The 21,475-nt window shown below is 41.5% G+C and overlaps 1 protein-coding gene across 8 annotated transcripts in view; it reads left to right on the top strand.

Annotated features, from left to right (window-relative positions):
• MAST2 (microtubule associated serine/threonine kinase 2) overlaps positions 1–21,475 on the top strand; it is a 320,067-nt gene that overhangs the window by 159,559 nt on the left and 139,033 nt on the right. For 3 of the 8 annotated variants that reach the window (XM_034779940.1, XM_034779936.1, XM_034779937.1), the window contains one exon: positions 1,677–1,883. The exons of the other annotated variants lie outside the window; for them this stretch is intronic. In XM_034779940.1, coding sequence (XP_034635831.1) covers positions 1,677–1,883 — 207 coding nt within the window. The remainder of the gene's footprint in view (positions 1–1,676; positions 1,884–21,475) is intronic. 8 annotated transcript variants of the gene reach the window in all.

Raw genomic sequence — 21,475 nt, 5'->3', positions numbered from 1 at the left:
CTTCCGGTTGTTGAGGGCTGCTATCAAATCCCCCCTCACTCTTTTCTTCTGCAGACTAAATAAGCCCAGTTCCCTCAGTCTCTCCTTGTAAGTCATGTGTACTAGCCCCCTAATCATTTTCGTTGCCCTCCGCTGGACTCTGTCCAGTTTGTCCACATCCTTTCTGTAGTGGGGGGGCCGTGATCACTACCCGTTGAGCCCGATGATCTAGCCAGCTTTCTATCTACCTTATAGTCCATTCATCCAACCTATCCTTTAGCAAAATGAGCACACACTTGGGAGTCTTCTCAGTTCTAATCCTGGTTCTGCAGTTGATCTGCTGTGATTGGTCACGTAACTTCTCTGTGCCTCTATTTCCCTATCACTGAAATTAGAATATCTACTTCACAGTGCTGTTGTCAGGCTAAATTAGTTAATGTTTGTAAAGCACTTTGAAGATGTAAAGCACTAGGTGCTAAATGTTTTCTATTTAAGGATCTGTATAATTTACTTTTCACAGTAAGTATAGTAACTCCTCACTTAATGTTGTAGTTATGTTCCTGAAAAATGTTACTTTAAGCAAAACGATGTTAAACGCATCCAATTTTCCCATAAGATTTAATGTAAATGGGGAGGTTAGGTTCCAAGGAAATTTTTTTTGCCAAACAAAAGTCATTATATACACACAGTACAATTTTTAAACAATTTTAAACAAGCAATTTAATACTATACTCAGCAATGATGTTCGTGAAGCTCTTCCCTTCTCCCCCCAGCCTCCTGAATGATGGCAGAGTTCAGTCCCGGTTGACAGTGAAAAATTAACAGGTGCTCTGCACCCACCGGCAGTGAAGCTCTCCACACCTCACTGCCTTCCTCCCAGAAAGTCCTAAGCGCTGCCAAACAGCTGTTTAGCGGCGCGGCAAGCTCTGGAAGGAAGGGGGAGGAGGTGGAGAAGAGGAAGTTGTGCAATGCTCCCTTGTAAAGTCGCTGCTCTTCCAGAGAATCCTACAAGCAGTGGACAGAGCAGGCAGCCAAATGACGTTATAAGGGCGCATTGCACAACTTTAAATGAGCCTGTTCCTTAATGGAGCAGGTACGTAACATCGAAACAATGTTAAGCGGGAGGACGTTAAGTGAGGTGTTACTGTATTTCTAACACACCTATGTATGAGAAACAAGCAGGGTGAGGTAATATCTTTTACTGGGCCAACTTCTGTTGGTGAGAGATACAAACTTTCGAGACACACAGAACTCTTCTTCAGGTTTGGGAAAGGTACTCCCAGCGTCACAGCAAAATGCAAGGTGGAAAAGATTGTTTAGCACGAGTTGATCCAATAAAAGATATTACCTCCCACACCGTGTCTCTCTAATATCAAGGGACTGACACGGCTTCAACTACACTGCATATAATCTTAGGTTTGGCATGGAAGATTTGGTCAGTTCAGGATCAAATAATTCCACAGTGGAAAAATAACATTGAGTTAGTGTTGCATTGGCTACCAGTAACAACAAATTTTTGGTTATTTCATCGTAACAGTTGAACAAGTTCAGGTGTTGATTAAAAGGATGACTTTTGACCACTTAGTTTATTAAATTACTTTAATAGAAAAACTTTTAAATAATTTTTATTGTTTTAAAAATAAAAACAATAACATATGACATTGACACTGATTGTTTCTACTGTGGTACCTTGTCAGAATCTCCTCTCCTTTGTACTCCCACTGCCGAGGAAGTGATGTTCATCAGCACATGTTCTCCCCTACATCTGCTCCAGGTCTACAACACCTTAAAATCCCATTTAGTGCGGATTCTGCTCTCGCTACTTCTCCTTTAGTCTTTTACCTGAACCCACAACCCCAGAGCAACCCTGCTAGTCCCTGCTACAGCAATCCGCTACAGTGGAGGTAAGGAAAAATATAAAGTAGGAACAGTTAACAATTTGATTCCAGTATAACAACTTATAAACATCTCATTATTTAATAATTCAAGAGAATAACATCTAAAAAAGATAAACAGACTTTGTGTTTATATTTAACTGTATGGTGTTCAGGTCTATTTTGCATGTTTGTCCAAACTGTTAGTTCACCTACAGCTAAAGGTCTAGAATAAGGAAAAAAATAATATACGTACATACACAGGCATACATGCATACATACTAACTAGCATACTACATGAGTTTAGAAATTAACTCTTCATTGTTATTGCCTATAATGTTCTTCAGTTTCTTAAACCTTGTTGTACTATTGCAGAACAAATGGGTCATAAGAATTCTCTTAGTTCTTTGAGTGATCATCCCATGTGGGTTCCACTCGAGATGTGCATGTGCTCCATGTGCCTGAGACGGGAAGATTTTTGCTAGCAGTGTCTGTTGGTTCATACTTCTGCCCTTCTCCTCGTGCTTCAAACCTAGGTCATAAGTGGCAGCATGGGCTGACTGCCTCTCCAGTTTCTTTCTACTGCCCATGGTCTGAGATTGAAGCTCTTCAGTGTCTGCAGCGTTAGCTAGCATTCTTCTTCAAAACTTTGTCGTTAGTTTTAAATAATTTAAAAAACCTGTTTGTAGACAGTTTAGTAGTCCTGAGGACCTGGGTGTCCTGTCCTCCTCCTTCCCCCTTTCCTCCCCCCCCCCCCCGCATCCCTGTGGGGTGCCTACTATGCCCAGGATCCTGAGATTCAAAGACTGTGTGGCCTGCCCCTGGGCTTTTCCAGTCAGGGATGACCACAATACATAGGGATGCTCATATCCCTTCTAAATGCAGCATCAAACCCATGAGCACAGGCTTAAAAGATTCCTGATGGACTGTGCTTTAAGGCCCCAGTTCAATCCCAGCCGATGAGACCTCCATGTACATCAGTCAGAGGCACTGTGAAGCACCCATCCAAGGACAATGGTCTCCAGCTCTAGGGGGAATCTCAGCAAACAAGACGGTTCTTCCAAACAAAGGCATGAGGAGGGTAAGAGCAAACATTCTCATAAGAAACATGAGATATCTCACTCCAAGTCATCACCCAAAAAAAGGACCTCCTCTCTGATGCTAAGTCCAGTAAAACTTTGCACCTGAGCACCAGAGTGTCAGGAGCTCACAAGGAGTACAGTTCTGGTTTCTTGGCACTCAAAGGCAAGAATGCCTTGAAACCAGCCCTACCTGAAGGAATGGGCCCAAGATTGGCACCAGTGAAGAAAAGAAGGCAGCGGATGCCTCCTACATCATTGGTACCATGAGATGAGAAAGGATTGTTGATACTCGAGACTAGGGCAAAGCCACTGGTGCCAATAAAGGAAAGAAGCCTGGTCAGCTGTCTTGTTTTGGGGGCTAGATACACTGCCCCAGAAACAACAAAGAGTCTGGTGGCACCTTAAAGACTAACAGATTTATTTGGGCATAAGCTTTCGTGAGTAAAAACCTCACTTCTTCGGATGCATAGAGTGAAAGCCACAGATGCAGGCAGCCCCCTAACCTGAAGTAAATACTCACCAGCAACTACACACCACACCACAGAAACACCAACCCAGGAACCTATCCCTGTAGCAAACCTCGTTGCCTACTCTGTCCCCATATCTACTCTGGCAACAGCATCAGAGGACCCAACCACATCAGCCACACCATAAGGGGCTCATTCACCTGCACATCCACTAATGTCATATATGCCATCATGTGCCAGCAATGCCCCTCTGCCATGTACATTGGCCAAACCGGACAGTCCCTCCGCAAAAGAATAAATGGACACAAATCGGACATCAGGAATGGTAACATACACAAGCCAGTAAGTGAACACTTCAATCTCCCTGGTCATTCTATCACAGATTTAAAAGTCACTGTCATTGAACAAAAAAACTTCAGAAACAGACTTCAAAGAGAAACAGCAGAACTAAAATTCATTTGCAAATTCAACACCATTAATCTGGGCTTGAATAGGGATTGGGAGTGGCTGGCTCACTACAGAAGCAGCTTTTCTTCTCCTGGAATTGACACCTCCTCATCTATTGTTGGGAGTGGACTACATCCACCCTGATTGAATTGGCCTTGTCGACACTGGTTCGCCACTTGTGAAGTAACTCCCTGCTCTCCATGTGTTTGTATATAATGCCTGCATCTGTGGCTTTCACTCTATGCATCCGAAGAAGTGAGGTTTTTACTCACGAAAGCTTATGCCCAAATAAATCTGTTAGTCTTTAAGGTGCCACCAGACTCTTTGTTGTTTTTGTAGATACAGACTAACACGGCTACCCCCTGATACTTGACTGCCCCAGAGGACACTGCTATCTACATGGATCCAGAATTGACAGTACTGTTGGACCAGGTACTAGCCAGTGTTGTCCTCACACTATCAGTTCACCACTCTCCAGTACCGTTGACCAGCTGAGGCATAATAAGATCTCCAGTACCAATGGCACTGTGCATCAGCATAGAAGGCTCCTTCTCCAGTGTCAGTTGGAGAGCTTTACCACACCATCAAGATGGGTTCAGCCCTGACAGAGGGTCCAAGATTTCGTGGACACCATTGCTCTTGCACAGGAGGGACTGTACACAGCTTGGGACCAATGGCACCCCTTTCCATGGGTACTACCCCATTTCCCCTATGATTCCTCACATTAGCCTTACTGGGGGGTTCCTGGGATACATATACGTGGCATCCTGAATCTGTAAGGTCATACCGGGAGTCAAGACAAGCTTCCCCACACCGGGAAGAACATCAAACCCTCAGGAATTATCTGAGGAAGCCGAGCAACCTGACAGACCAGGCAGGACCATTCATCTGGGCGAGGTTATTGTCATCACTCACAAATGGGATGGTCGCACCGGCTTCACTGTCACCACCCAACAACTACAGGCGGTGCCAGGATTGCAGACACTCCAAATTCCCCGGGAGAAAGTACAGGACACCCCTCATAAGCTACTAGACATTCTCCAGATTGCTGGTTCCAGTAAGATGGCACTGCCACTTCATGAGGCTATCTTAGAACTGGCCAAGATGGCCTGGCGTACTCCAGCCACTTGTTCTCCCACTCCAAAGAGAACAGAGAGGGGATGCTTTGTGCCATCTAGGAAAGCAGAATACTTATTTTCACACCCTGCTCTGAATTCTCAAGTGATGTAAACTGCCACCCAAAAGAGCAACCAAAATTACTCCAGATTTACATCCTCTGATAAGGAGGTCAAATGTTTAGACCTCTTCAGAAGAAAGAACTTCACTTTGGTGAGCTAAGAGTTCCGCACAGCAAACTGCCAAGCTTGACCGTCAAAGTATGATTTTTTATTAATTATAATAAGTTCTTGGAATTCACCAACAAACTCCATCCAGAAGATAGACTTTAATTCCAAGCAATTATCAATGAAGGCAAATTGCTGGCTAGATTGGCCATCCAGGCCTCAGTGGGTGCAGCAGATACAGCCTCCTGCTTGATTGCCATGTCCATAGTAAAAGACAGGTTTCATGCCTCCAAAACTCCAGATTTCCCAGGAAAGACCAACCCACTGTGGAGGATCTGCCTTTTGCGGGAAATAACATATTCAATGAGGACAAAAATCCGTCATTACAGTCTTTCAAATACTCAAGAGCATCCCTTCACTTGCTGAGTGGCTATACCCCAGCACCATGGAAGAAATATCCCAAGACTCAGCCCTACATACAACAACCAGACCTTTAACCATTCTACCATCAGAGTGCTTACGAACCACCTCTGAAATGCCAGAGAATGCAGCATAGTAAGCATAATGTCGTGCCTTCATTCTGCTTCCAGTCCTAGCTACCACCAAAAAAATCCTTTTGACAGGACTTTTGAGAGTTGCAAAGCAATCCCCCTTCCTCATTTACCTTGTCCAGACTCCTGCACCCCATTTGGTGGCCACTTGTTCCATGCTTGGCACCTCATAACATCAGATAGATGGGTTCTGGAAATTATCATCACTGGTTATACAGTAGAGGTACTCTCCCTTTCCCATCTCTCTTCAAGGATGATTCTCATGAGAGGTTCTTCAGACAAGAAGTAGATTACCTACTCCATCTGGGAGCCATAGAACTGGTACTAGCTCAGCATGGGGAAAAAAGATTGTATTCAAAATATTTCCTCATCTCCCAAGAAGAAAGGCAGCTGGAAGCCCATGCTAGATCTCAGATAGCTGAATGCTTTTATTTGCTGCCCAAGATTCGGAATGGTCACCCTGGCCTCTATAATCCTCTCATAGAACAAGGGCGACTGGTTTAGAGTTCTTGATTTAAAGGATGCTTATGGTCACATAGATATCCGCCCTGCACACACAAGATTCTTGTGATTCACCATGGGCTTAGAACATTAACAGTACAGAGTGCTCCCCTTTTTCCTTTCAGCAGCACCCAGGGTATTCACCAAGGTGCTATCAGCAGTGGCAGTCCACCGCTGTTCTCAGGGCTTGTCAGTGTTCTGTTACCTCTACAGCTGGTTGCTCCTGGGGAAGTCATATCAAGAGGCTTGAGTGACAACCTGGTCCCTGCTCTTTCTCCTGCAGGGTTTAGGGCTCCAAGTAAACTTAGAAAAGTCCATTTTAGTTCTCACAGTTGGCCTACAGTGTTGGCCTCACAGTTGGTCTACTGTGCATAGGGATGGAGACGTTGGCACAACCCAGTTGTTGGTCAGCTTCTGGTTTCTGGGGAAGTCAGTCGTTGGAGAGAATGACCCATGGCACTCATTTTGGTAATACACAGAATAGAATGAAGGGCGTGTTTGAAGGCAACCAATGAAATGGTGATAAAGCTTAAATGCTGTTTTTCATCTTGTTTCAGTTTAAAAAAAATATACAGTATTACAGGCCACATACTGGGTAACATTCAAATATAATAAGTGTAGTTTAATGCTGTTAAACACCAGAGTTAGACTGGTAAGCAGCAGGTGGAGTTATCTATATTAGAATAGTGTTAAATTTAATTGAAATACTTTTTTTGGCCTGGGGGCTAATGGTATTTAAAAACAAATCCAACCATAAGACGTTTTTGCAAGATACAGTGCTTTTTCCTGTCAGTCAAAAACGTTCAAGGGTCTCCGCCATTAGCCATAAATGGGTCAGTGAATAATTTTCGTGATAGGAATAGTCCCTGTAAATGTCTATTTCAGCTTTACCCAGGGCTGTTCATGACTATAATAATGTTCACATATGCAGACCTTCTGGCCATCTGCTCCCTGGATACCAAACGGTTGATGTTTCAGGGATGTGTGGCTGCATTATAAAAGCTCAGCTCTATAATAACTTTTTATTTGTTGTGCTTTGTAAGTTTTTGCTTTCACCTGTGCTGCTCTTGATCCTGTTTTATCCTATCCTTCTTTGTTGTAGTTTTGTTTACTTGGTTCCCATACCAGCCATGGGTATTCGCACTGCTGAGTTAGAGCAAAGGTTCATCCTGGTAAGCTATTTACTGTCACTGATCTAGTCAGTTTAAAGCACACAGGTCGGTCAGGTTGCAGTGAGTTCCCCTAGCTGTGTAGGTGGGATTAGGACTTGCATTTTCCAGTAACTAAAACAGTGTACATTTTAATGTTAGAAGTTTATCACATTTGGCCATTGGTAATCCATTTTCCCCTTCTTTTTCGTTCAACTATTTCATGATGCTTTTAGTCTTTCTGCATGGACAGATGAGAGGCTGTTGTACAGCTGAGATCAGTGCTAGTGATGGAGGCTGTTGGCTTCAGGGAGAAGAAATCTAATTAGGAATAGAAATATTGTATACCTCAGGTTTAACAGAAAATAAAGGTGAGCTTCTTTAGGATCACTAAAAGGGGCTCTGAGGTGGCACACTGAGAGACACTGACAATGCGTAAATTAGGTAAGTATTATAGATGTTATATATGTGATTTGGGATCATTTTTAGATGCAAGTTTATCAATAGGAAGAGTGTGAATGGTCTCAAAAACACTACATGGACGTGTTGAGTATATTTTTGTTGTTTGGGTTTGGCGAATGCTTCTCTAGATACGAGGCAACTCAGATTACCAGATCCCACTTGGCCATATTTCACAACATACCTTAGTATGAGTTGGCCACTCATTATAAAGGCAAATTTATCCTTCTGCCAGAGAACCTGGTTTTATTGCACTACTTGACATTAAATTGTTTTAAAAGATGTTATGTGTTAAATTGTCATCAGATGAGGTGAATCTTGAGATTATAAAAAATCATAAAAAAACAACCCTCATGTTATTTGTAACTACTTCTTGCAGCAAGACACATTTGGGCTTAGCCAGCTTTAGAAATGTACATAGGTATTCATGTGATAAAAGCAGATAGGAGAGTTAGGTTTTTCAGTTTAGGCCTCGCTCAGTGTGGGGCTATAGTTCCAAAAGTAGGTAAGATTAAATGTTAGTCGTCATGAGAGAGGCTTTAATTAATTCTTCCTTGCAAGTTGAAGGGGAGGAGTGAATGGGTGGCAGCAATATCAGACAGAATATCCCAATGGGTGTTTTCCCCACCCTGCTATCTATGATTTTACGAAATAGTATGTGCTTACAATTTTTTGTTGTAAGAATGTGTCTCCCCCTCTTCTCTCTACCCCCCCCACCAAATGTTCTGGCTTTTAAAAATATTATCCCTAAATATCTTTATTAATGTTATGTAGTTTTGCAAAATAGCCACGAACGTTTATTAGTATAGGCATAAAATCTACTCATCAACCTTAATATGATGATGATCAAATACTTCACTTTCTTATTTAAATAAAACAATATAAAAGCGACTTCAAACTCAAATTTGCCCTAGGTGGCAAGAAACTATGCGTCAAAACCTGAACAAAATAAAACTGAAATTTTACAAAGCTGGTCTTGCTTTTAAAGGTTGTTATATATAGTGTAGGTAATAGATTTTATTTTAACATATTTATATGGATACAGACTTTCTGAAAAATCATGCATTTAATCACAATAAAAGGGTAGAAAGTGGGAATAGTGTGTGTTCTAAAATCTTTATTGAACTGTGGATAAGTTGCTTAAAAAAAATCCAACCTTTCATGTAAATGGATGCTGTCAGAGCTGAGAGACCTAAATTTAGACCTGTCAGCTGTGTGGTTGTGTGTGTAAGTGCACGTTGAGCTATCCCCTCCTCTCAGCAGGTCTATTCGGTTTCTGTGAGCAAGGGTATTGAAAAGAACAAATATCCTGCTCTACAAGCACTACAGGGTGAAATTCACTTCATCCTCATGAAGCCTGATTAATTGGGCATTCTAAAAGGGTGGGAAATTGGGGAAGGAGAGATCTTTCTCCATTCTAGGGCCATGTTGCGGGTCTGCAGTTTCTCTATGTCACTTGTACAGTGTGTTGGAGCTGCTTGTTCTGTGTTGTTAAGTGGTGGCTCCAGCCCCCATGCCCAGTGCAAAAGCCCCTTTCACCACGTGCTAGATGTGTGGAAGAGCCCCCATTCACCCCAAATTCAGCTCTGCTGCCTATGGTCCCCTGTGTGGTCTTAGAGGTGTTCAGGGCTTTGTTTTGGGTGCCTGAACTAGAGCAAATTTCATGCTACGGTGAATAGAATTCAACACTTACTGTATATACTCAATCATAAACCGGTTCGTTTATAAGCTGACCTCCCCCAAGATGGATAAGTAAAAATGGAAAATTTTTATAACCCGTTCATAAGCTGACCCTATAGTTCAGGGGTCAGCAAACTTTGGCTCCTGGGCCATCAGGATAAGCCACTGGTGGGCCGAGATGGTTTGTTTACCTCGAGCATCCGCAGGCACGGAGGTAAACCTAATTAAAGTGTCCCAGCATGCCAGCTGCTTACCCTGACGGGCCGGGACAGCAACTGTTGGGGAAATTTTTTTCGGGGGAGAAGCTGGGAGTCAGGGGAGCAACCTCTGTGACCACCCCCCACATGACCCCACCCCTAGCTCAGGACCCCCACACTCTCCCCATCCCATCCCATCCCACCTTATCTGGGGAGGGCCAGGGGAGGATGTCTCTGACCTGGCTGGAGCTGCTCTGGCAGGCTGGGCCGCGTGGCCGCAGCCTGCTCCGGCAGGCCAGACCGGGCAGCGCGGCCGCAGTATGTTCTAGCAGGCTGGGCCGGGCGGCGTGGCCGCAGCGTGCTCTGGCACCCAGGCGGCGTGGCCACAGCCTGCTCTGGGGGGTGGGGCCGAGCAGCACGGCTGCAGCCTGCCAGCCCCGGAGCTGCAGCTGCTTTGCAGGCTGGGGGGTGGGGGGGGAGAGCAGGGTGGCCAGAAGTGGAGAGACTCTGGCCCCGCCTCTTCCCTTCTGTCTCTGCTGCCTGTGCTGCCTCTCCTTGCTCCCTCTGTTGGGGAGAGGGGCTGTGTCCCACCTCTCCCTCTCTATACCCGTTCATAAGCCGACCCCCTTCTCTGGTGCTTCCCTTTTTTATTAAAAAAAATTCGGCTTACGAACAGGTATATATGGTAGTTTAGAAAGGCCATGTCTAGTCTAGGAAAATGAGTAGTTTTTATAAAAGTATTAGCAAACACATTTTAACTAACACAACTTTAATTAGCCCTAGTGGGTACCCTGGGGTTGACCACAGCCAGCTAACATATTTTAAAACATGACTTGCCTTGTCTACACTGGATGCAAAATCTTGTTTACAATCATGTTAGTTAAAACCTGTTAATTAGTATGCTCACAACTACTACTATTTTGCAAGGCTAGATATGGCCTTGAAACAGAATGGAGGGGGGTTTTGTGGAGATATGCACATGTACAATCCCAAAGAACCTCAGCACCCTACTCTGGATGAAGTCCTAGGTTTGGGGAATAAATTGACTTCACAAGATCATGGCAGCGCTTGAATATGAGGGAATTAAATATTTTATATTTATTTTAAATTTTGGGTTTGTTAACCTTGAGGAAATGTCCTTTAAGATTTACTTTTAAATATTTCAAGATATATTAAGAAATGGCAATAGTATAATAATTTTAACAGTATGTTATCTGTCACTGCTTAAATTCCCTCTGAGTGTAAAGTTACTTGAGATAGCATTTGAGAGTTTATTTTAGTTACTATTTCCTATTTGACAGCTGTCAGGGGATTAATGAATAGCTCTATAACATTTGGAAGTTGCTTTGTCTGTCGCAGCAGATGGTACCTTCCAGTTTGAGTTCTTGCTGCACTTCAGATTCTGTTTCCTTAAAATGTGCTGAATAATTGTTTTGTTTTCACAGGTGTCTTAATGCTATTTTCGCAAATGTCGATTGACCAATCCAGGCATACTGTGTCATAGGGCAGCTGTAGTCTCTGAATGTACTACATGAGTACTATGAAACTTTTGGATTTTGAGTAGATATTATTTTGGTGGTTTTTATTTTAATATGAAAATTTGCTTTACATTATAAATTCTTACATAAATTTCACTTTGGAGAATTAGAGTTCCTATTTTGTTAAATTTTTTCTTTAGACTGAGATTCTTGAGATTTTTCTCTTTGTTCTTTTACCTTTACCAGTTGCCATACTTGGGAATAGTTCCTCCCTGCCAGCAAATGGACGGCACAATGAAACTTTTAGGTGATATTCCCTGTACATGAGAAGTTTGCTGGCTCCAAAAACTTCTACTGTGTCTGGCTCCAGCGGATGGAAGATGACCAGTTCCTTTGCAAGCTGATAGGGATAGAAGAATCTGCACTCTTGGAGTCTTTGGAGCATTCTCCTCTGAGCAGCTTTGGACAAGTTCACTTATAGTACGAGCAGCCCCCGTGCCCTGCTCCTATATAAAACATGCTGCCAAGGACTCCACCAGATGGCTAAGAAACCTAAGGCAGTTTCCAATGGCATGAGATGTCTGCAGTGCAGGGACCTGCATAGCCCAATATACCAGGATATTTCTTTCTAAACTGAATAGAGGATTTTTGTGTAGAAGGGATTCCGGTGGGAAGTAGTGTTCTGTGCTGGGGCATGCTGAATAGTTGCCTTCCCCACACCAAGAAAGACATCACTCTTCCTTACTCTTTGACAGCAGATGTTTCTGTTATACCCAGGCTCTCTAAGACAACCAGACAGCACAGAGGACTGCTTGGGGTGTTCTGGTATAGTAGTGATACAGGCATAACTTCTCCAACTCTCCTCCTGCAGCAGGCCCCATGACACAGCATGTGGCCACTCCAAAGAAACATGACCACACCACCTTTTTCCTCTTTCTTTTCATTCCTTTTTTTCATGCCGCCTCTTTTCCCTGAAAAATGTTTTACTCTAGTGCTCCAAGCCATCTGATTCTCCACAGTAAAATACCTCCTAAATCTATACTACCTTTGGCTAGTTGTCCTCATCCAGCCATTCAAAACTTGTTCTCTCTCCCGTCCTCATAATTAGAGCTGCAGATTTGTTATGGCATTTTTGTTATGGCATTTTTTATTAAAAATCACGGAGTGGTCATGGTAAATTTAATAAAGGTCATCGGTTTAGGGGGAAATGGTATGTAAAGTGATGGGAGTGGGGAAGTCATGCAGGAGGAGTCGGGTCCTATCCGCAGGAGGTGGGTGGGATGTCAGGTCCTGCCCTGGGACATGGGAAGCCAAGGAGGATGGGGTGGCTCCTGTCCCACAGTGCTGGTTCCCTACTCCAGGCCGTTGGGTCTCGCTCCAGTGTGCAGATGGGGCGGTCCTCTGCAACACCCTGCCCCCTTCCTGGCCCCGGCACCACCAGATCGCCTGCCTTGAGCTAGCCTCGACACAGAAGTAATGGATAAACTGAAAAATCACAGTTACTACTGTGACAAACCTATAGCCCTGCTTATAATCCTCTTACCTAGTTTAGGCTATACGGTAAATACAAATTATTATTATAAGTCTAGAAAATATTTGGAACCATCATGATCTCTGCCATTCTGAAACAGCTCGCTTCACTTTCATGTTCCTTCCTTTCCTCCTACCCCTGGCCTAATTTTAGATAAGGTCTTTAGGGTAGGGACTTGTTGATTTAGATGTCTGAAAAGGACCTAGCACACATTGGTTCTATAAAAATAATGTGGGGTTCCCACTTCTAACTTCTGATGCCCCATGTCTTCTAAATATAGATGTTTATTTGCTTAAATACCCTACTCTAAAGATATACCTACCTAAATAACAGATTTGTGCCTTGTAAAGAATGTGCTGCAAATGCAAACGTGCCGCCACATAATTCATGATCATTTGTTCTTGTGTTGTGGTTTGTTGTCTCTTACTGCAATGCAGGGGGATCCTTAGTTCATTTCCTGTGTGGGAGCTTTTTTGATTTGGCTCCCATTCATATATACTTGTAACTTATTTCACTAACGTAATGTGATTTTTAAAAAATATGGTAAATATAAATTAATAAAGAATAGGTAAGGAAGCCAAAGTGTAACTGCAAGGGAGTGTATTTTTTTTTTTTTTTTTTAAAAAGGGGGGGCGGGAAGGGGACACATTAAATCAGTTTTTCTTTCTTAATGCAGTTTATGTATCTAGTAGTCCACTCCACTTCTCTTTAAAAGTGAGACGATTTCAGGGCTATTAAACACCCAATTTTCACAGTGACTCAACAAAAATATTTAGCACAGGTGTTTCTGTAAGTCCTGGCTATCCAAACTTTGCTCATCTGCGGGCTTCCTGGCAACTTGACAGAAGTGTAACAGATACAACTAATTTACATTAAATGGAGCTGATTATAGCTGCCCACCTCTTTGATACAGAGGTGCAGCCCATGGAGACATGTCCCAGCATGCAATACTGCTGCTTGATCTGAGGAGCCACAGCTAAGATCAAGATGGAGCATGACACTGGGTCCTGTCATCTCTGCAAGCTACTCCTCAGTATTAAAAAGGAGGACAGCTACAGACTGCATGATAGCAGTCCACAATCCACTTTTTGCCAGTTGTAAGTGACGATCTACATTTTGAAAAGTAACAGGATTTAATAGCTTCAAATTCACATTTCCAATAAATAAATAAAAAAAATACCTTGGGGATGCTGTGTGGCCCAGGAGCTCCTGTTGAAGATTTATGCTGTCTGTGTTTATCTCTGTGTGTTAAAATCATAGAAGATTAGGGTAGGAAGAGACCTTTGGAGGTCATCTAGTCCAACCCCCTGCTCAAAGCAGGACCAACACCAACTAAATCATCCCAGCCAGGGCTTTGTCAAGCTGGACCTTAAAAACCTCTAAGGATGGAGATTCCACCACCTCCTTAGGTAACCCATTCCAGTGCTTCACCATCCTCCTAGTGAAATAGTGTTTCCTAATATCCAACCTAGACCTCCCCACTGCCACTTGAAACCGTTGCTCCTTGTTTTGTCATCTGCCATGACTGAGAACAGCCGAGCATCAACCTTTTTGGAGCCCCCCTTCAGGTAGTTTGAAGGCTGCTATCAAATTCCCCCTCACTCTTTTCTTCTGCAGACTAAACAAGCCCAGTTCCCTCAGCCTCTCCTCGTAAGTCATGTGCCCCATCCCCCTGATCATTTTCGTTGCTCTCCGCTGTACTCTTTCCAATTTGTCCACATCCTTGCTGTAGTGTGGGGCCCAAAACTGGAAGCAATACTCCAGATGTGGCTTCACCAGTGCCGAATAGAGGGGAATAATCACTTCCCTTGATCTGCTGGCAATGCTCCTACTAATGCAATGTTCTTAGCTTCTGTATTATGTACATTCAAAAAGTATATATAAAAAAGTAACTAATGCTTTATCAACTGCCCACAGGTATACACCGGATGATCAGCTGAAAATGTTTTTGATAAATTTATTTAAAGCTTGAATTTTGCCAGGTTAAGGCAGAAGCTGAAGTTATTTGTTCAAGAAAAATAGACGGGACTAAACTTTCAGATTTTGATAAGCAAAATAACGGTAAAATGTTACATCTACCAGTTTTGATTTGGAAAAATTATAGGATTTAGGGGATGAGCATTCATGTCAGTGAGTGTAAATTTTCTCTTTTTTTTTTATATATATGATACCTAAGATACTTTGGAACTCTCTTGTCAGTTAGTTTATAGATTAGCTGTAATTGGATGCCATTAAATGATAGTAATACTATGTAGTATGAGACTCACTTGGCAATCCTTGGATGAAAGGTACTATGTAAGTGAGAAGTATTATTTAATTATTTTATATTAGGTGTTCTGTTGCCACTTGTACATTATCTCTTCTTCTAGCCTTCGTTCCATCTATAGAGGGTGGCTCTTTGACTGATTCTACTCCATTCTAGTCTGTCTTGAAGCAGTTCTGTGAAAACTTCACAGCTAATCAAATCCATTTGTATGACACCCACATATGTAGTTTTTGGGTTTTCCATCCTTTCTCTCGCCCTTCATTTCTAAGTTTAACACCCTGTTTCCTATTTATTCTTCTGATCTTCTTTTCAGATGCCCAAACCATCTAAGCCTGGATTCCCTCAGTATTTCTATAATCGGTACCACCTTCACGCTTCTCCTGATTTGTTTGTTCTGAACATGGTCCATCCTTGTAACTCCAAGCATCCATCTTAATGTTTTTATTTCCACTGTTTACAAGATCTGCTCCTGTCTCTTCCTTGGTGCCCAGTATCCAGCATCATTCAAAAGTGCAAGCCTAATTATTGTCTTGTAAATCTTGCTTTTCAATTTGATAGGCATTCTCCTATCACAGATCTCTTCACTCACTTCTCTCCATTTAATCCGTGCCTTTCCTGTTCTGCTTATACATTCATAATTGTTCTGTGCTACAGAACCGAGGTACTTGAACTTCTGTACCTTTTGGTCGTGGCTGACTTTGCAGACTTAGTCTCATTGTCTTTCTGCAAGGTATCATTGAATCGACAGACCATTTATGCTGTTTTTTTCTGGTAATTTTCATGCAGTTTCTTTCAAATATGCACCGCCATCTCTAAATCTTCTTCCGCTTCCTCTTTGCTTTCTCCCATGAGCACTACATCATCCTCAAATAGCATGCACTGGAGTGCTACTCTTGGGATGTTTTCTGTAAGTACATGGAGTGCCAACCTGAATGAAAAGGGGCTAAGTGCCGAACCTTGAAGTAATGCAATTCTTACTAGAAACTGTTCAGTTTCTTCACATGGCCATCTAACTGGGGTAACTTTTGTGGTACCACTTTTGTACATTATATATTACTACTGATACTACTTAGTACAGACTTTTTCACCTTCTAATTGCATTAAGGAACATTATGATGAGATTTATTTTGTAGTTAATGATTATTTTTAGAGTGTTCCTTGATTTATTTTCGGAAACTTACACATCAAAAGTGTGGTAAACTTTATAATGTAATAATAATTTTGTATCCACATCTGTTGTTGTTGCCAGTTTCTGTCTCATGAAAGCTCCCCCTAATTTCAAGAGGAAGTGGTGGTGTTTGTGGGTGTTTTTTTTTTTTTTTAAATGTCAGTCATGATTTTGGTTCTACTATTACACACCAAGCCAATCATTTTTGTGTCCCGGTTAGGTTAGTTATTTATTCCACAGATATTTTGAGTTGTGTCCATTGACTGCTGGATGGGATTTAGTTTTCCAGGCCCATTCTGTATTTTAAATTAGCTGTTTTTTAAATGAGAGGATTCAAGATGATTTCTTTGAGATAATTTATCTTAAAATATGAAGGTTGTTGGTATGTTCTGGACTTCTAGGAAATATATCCATATGTATTGTGTGTGTTTGTGTATACATGTATGCACACACGTGTGTGTATTGTGATTGCATCTACATAGATGGTCAAGTCAAGCATGTTAATCTAAAAAAGTATATTAACCACTCAATAGCAGAGGGAAATAGGCAGCCCTTGCCGATGGATCCAGCCTGCAAGTATGGGCCTACATCTTCTAACTAGGTCATAGTGGTAAAGTAGGGAGTCACGAAGACCCAACTTTTAGTCATTAGCAGCACAGCTGATCACTCCGCATCTGAAATGATTGGGCTTTACCCAAAGATGACGTGGAAGATTCAAACCAGGGCACTAGACTGATGGATCTGTCAGGAGATGGGCACTGGCTACGCATGAAGCTTGTTCTTGCTACCTAGTATGCCACTTGGAGGGAATTGTCCAAACGGGGATTCTTGCCATGAGACAGTGGATCAGTGGATTAAACACATCTTTAAACAGGGGAGATATGGCATGCCTTGCACCTTAAGGAGCAGATTCTGCATGGGAACTTGTAACCCTATGTCAGGAAGAAAGATATTGGACAGGACCAGCACCCAGACCCAGCTGGTTGATCTCATTAGTACCTGTTGTTATGTGCATGGTTTCATTCAGCTGAGTATCTACCATCCTTCATGTAAAGAACTGTGAATCAGAAATAGGGACCACACATCTCAAAGAACTCCAGTTATGGAAGGTAGGTAACCTTTCTTTTCTTAGTGTCTGCGCATTGGCTCCTTAGGTAGCACCAGCTAGTTTGCTGATCTCAGGCTTTCTTGTCTTTATTTTCAGTGAGGTGTTGGTAAGGTGTTCCTTGAAAATCAAGGTAGTGTCCAGTGTAACACAGGATATGGGCTGTGATGCAGCCTGTCATCATTCAGGAAGATGTTGATCTGTTTGTTGGCCTTCGTATCGTACAGATGGATGCAGCTGAAAATTGTCTTTTTGGTACTAGGTTTAAGTTTCCATCTTTTGCAATAGTGGACCATCTCTTTCATATCAGCATTCAGAACTACTTGAGGTGACTGAAATCCTTGTCCTGTAGTGCCAGACTGATGCAGACTGAGGATGTCTACATAGATAAAATGTCTGGCAGTGGGGTTGGGAAGGTCATAGGTAAAGAGGTTGAAGAATATCTGTGATAGAACTGAGCCCTGAGGTGTAGGACATTCTTTTTGGACCTTCAGTGCTTTCCCAGACATTAAGATCCAGTGCAAAGTTATTGTTTTTTGCTATGAAGATCCATACTCATTCTGAGCAGAAAAGTGTAAACAATGACCTTGTATTTTCTAGCAGAAAGGGGTCAAATGAGGATGTAAATTATCTTTAAAAGAGATTTAATCCATTGTTCTATATTACACCAGAACTAGGATACACTCTCATAATGTGTCTTTGATTGCTTTTGATTTCTCACATTTGTTTGTGATCATGAGTTTTATATTGTAAAGCCTGTTGGGGGAAAAAACTATGCCTATCTACTTTTCCAGATGTACTAAGAATTTATACTTGGACACGTGCAATAAATCTAGTTGGTCTGTTGACTGTACTAACTCTGTCTTGGTTCCAAAAATAATTTTCCCCATTTGGCCAGTGTCCTCCCAGTCAGCCTTTTGTATCAGAAGAGTCTGGTAAACACACCCACTCTTCAGTATACGTGGCAAGTCAGATGACTTTGGTTATGTTTGTACAAGATGCAGGGTGGATTGATTTAAATCAAAGTAATTTAAACCACTGATTTTAATCATGTTTTGCATTTGTACTTTTTAATTATTTTCCTAAAGAAAGGTTGATTTTCATTGGTTGGTAACCATTGTAACATGTTGATTTGCAACCAAATTTCACCTTTTTGCTAGCCAGGAGAATATACTATGTTTATACACTTTTACTTAAGCAATTGTATAGCTTAACATACATTTATTCAGATTCTTAATGTTTATTTTTTATGATAGAATGGTGAATGATGCCTTTCTTATTCACTAGATGATTAATTTTGCACTTGTGATTTGTGTCAAGCTGTGTTCAGATGGAATTTGGAATTCAATTAAAAAAACACCCTTATTTATTCAACAAAGCGAGATTGGTAGTAGTTAGTGGGTTGAACTGATTGTTTCTGGTTACCATATCCTTCAAGGTTTTAGAACTAGTAAATCTCATCCTCTCTCACTTTGTTTTTATTCAGAAAGTGGATGAGGAAAACAAGCTTTTCCTGCTTTTTCAACTCCCAATAAGTTTCTCAACTTTGAAAAAACTAGTAATTGAACTCAACTAGCTGAATAAACTGAAATGAAGAAAATATTCTCTCTGCACTTATGGAAGAGACTGTTGCTGTCAACAGCTGACTTAGCAGTCCAACAAATTCTGGTTCTAGGTCCTAGCCAGTGACTTCCTCTAGTTCAGTGATTTGACTTTCTTTGGCAGAAAACATATACTGCTTGAATATTTTTTTATTTAATTTAATTTTTTTAATTAGAGCTGTTGATTAATCACAGTTAACTCACGCAAGTAACTCAAAAATTAATCGCGATTAAAAAAAATTATCACAGTTTTAATTGCACTGTTAAACAATAGAATACCAATTGAAATTTATTAATTTTTTTTGGATGTTTTTCTACATTTTCAAATATATTGGTTTCAATTTCAACATAGAATACAAAGTGTATAGTGCTCACTTTATATTTTTATTACAAATATTCTCACTGTAAAAATGACCAAAAAAAAAAATAGTATTTTTCAATTCACCTCATACAAGTACTGTAGTGCAATCTCTTTATCATGAAAGTGCAACTTACAAATGTAGATTTTTTTTTTGTTACATAACTGCACTCCACAGCAAAACAATGTAAAACTTTAGAGCCTACAAGTCCACTCAATCCTATGCTAAGAGAAACAAGTTTGTTTACATTTGCAGGAGGTAATGCGCCCACTTCTTATTTACAATCTCACCTGAAAGTGAGAACAGGCATTCTCATGGTACTTTTGTAGCCGGCATTGCAAGGTATTTATGTGACAGATATGCTAAATATTCATATGCCTCTTCATGCTTGGAGCACCATTCCAGAGGACATGCTTCCATCCTGATGATGCTTGTTAAAAAAAAAAAAAAAAAAAATTGCATTAGTTAAATTTGTGACTGAACTACTTGGGGAAGAATTGTATGTCTCCTGCTTCGTGGTTTTACCCGCCTTCTGCCATATATTTTGTGTTATGGTAGTCTTGGATGATGACCCAGCATATGTTGTTTAGTTTAAGAACACTTTCGCTGCAGATTTGACAAAACACAAAGAAGATACAATGTGAGATTTCTAAACATAGCTACAGCATTCGATCCAAGGTTTAAGAATCTGAAGTGCCTTCCAAAATCTGAGAGGGACAAGGTGTGAAGTATGCTTTCAGAAATCTTAAAAGAGCAAAACTCTGATGCAGAATCTACAGAACCCAAACCACCAAAAAAGAAAAGAAACCTTCTGCTGGTGGCATCTGACTCAGATGAAGAAAATGTACATGCATCGCTCTGCCCTGCTTTGGATCATTATCAAGCAGAATCCGTCATCAGCATGTGCTCTGGAATATAGGGACATATAAATCTTTAATGCAGGGGTGGCCAACCTGTGGCTCTGGAGCCACATGCAGCTCTTCAGAAGTTAATATGCGGCTCCTTGTATAGGCAACGACTCCGGGGCTGGAGCTACAGATGCCAACTTTCCAATGTGCTGGGGGGAGGGGGGGTGTGCTCAGCTCACTGCTCAACCCCTGGCTCTGCCAAAAGCCCTGCCCCTTCCCCTGAGCCTGCCGTGCCCTCGCTCCTTCCTCCTCCTCCCCCATAGCCTCCTGCACGCCACGAAACAGCTGATCGTGAGGGAGGGGGAGGCACTGATTGTCAGGACTGCTGGCGGGTGGGAGACACTGGGGGCTGGAGTGGGGGGAGCTGATGGGGGGCTGCTGATGTATTACTGTGGCTCTTTGGCAACGTACATTGGTAAATTCTGGCTCCTTCTCAGGCTCAGATTGGCCACCCCTGCTTTACTGCATTTGGCACATAAATATCTTGCGACGCTGGCGACAACAATGCCATGCAAACGCCTGTTCTTACTTTCAGGTGACGTAAACAAGAAGCATGCAACATTATTTCCTGCAAATGTAAAAAAAAAAACTTGTTTGAGTGATTGGCAGACCAAGAAGTAGGACTAAGTGGACTTGTAGGCCTTAAAGTTTTATATTGTTTTATTTTTGAATGCAGTTTTTTTTGTACATAATTCCACATTTGTAAGTTGCACTACAGTATTCGTATTAGGTGAATTGAAAAGTACTATTTCTTTTGTTTTTATACAGTGCAAATACTTGTAATCAAAATAAATAGTGAGCACTGTACACTTTGTATTCTGTGCTGTAGTTGAAATCAATATATTTGAAAATGTAGAAAACATCAAAAAATATTTAAATAAATGGTATTCTATTATTATTTTAACACAATGATTAATTTTTTTAATTGCGCGATTAATCGCGATTAATTTTTGTAATCGCTTGACAGTCCTAATTTTAATAGATTTATACTAAGTTTAGGCTTTAGTATAGGTGGTTGTAATTTCAAATTTAATTTTAAATACATATTTCTTTTTAAATATAAACCTATTTAATGTAAATTTTAAAATCTGTTCTTTTTAACAAGCATTGTTCCCCCCCTCCCCACCTTGGCAAGAGGTGAGGGAGTAATTTCCAGAGTTGAAGGGCCTTGACTGAGAATTCTCAGCCCCTGGCCTTCAGAAAAACATATCTAATGACTGTGAGCTTGAACATTCCTTAACCTGCTGTTAAGAGACAGAAAGAAGTGGCATCGAAGATACGTTGGATCCAAACCACAGAGGATTTAATAGATTAAAAACAAGAACTTGGATTATAACTAGAAGCAAACTGGAAGCTGGTGCTGATTTTGGAGTCAGGGTGGATATATTTTC

Source organism: Trachemys scripta, chromosome 8 (genome assembly GCF_013100865.1).
Source record: "Trachemys scripta elegans isolate TJP31775 chromosome 8, CAS_Tse_1.0, whole genome shotgun sequence".
In the NCBI taxonomy this organism is placed as follows: domain Eukaryota; kingdom Metazoa; phylum Chordata; order Testudines; family Emydidae; genus Trachemys; species Trachemys scripta.
The sequence above is the reverse complement of the archived record's forward strand: the minus strand, read 5'-3'. Positions and strand labels throughout refer to the sequence as shown.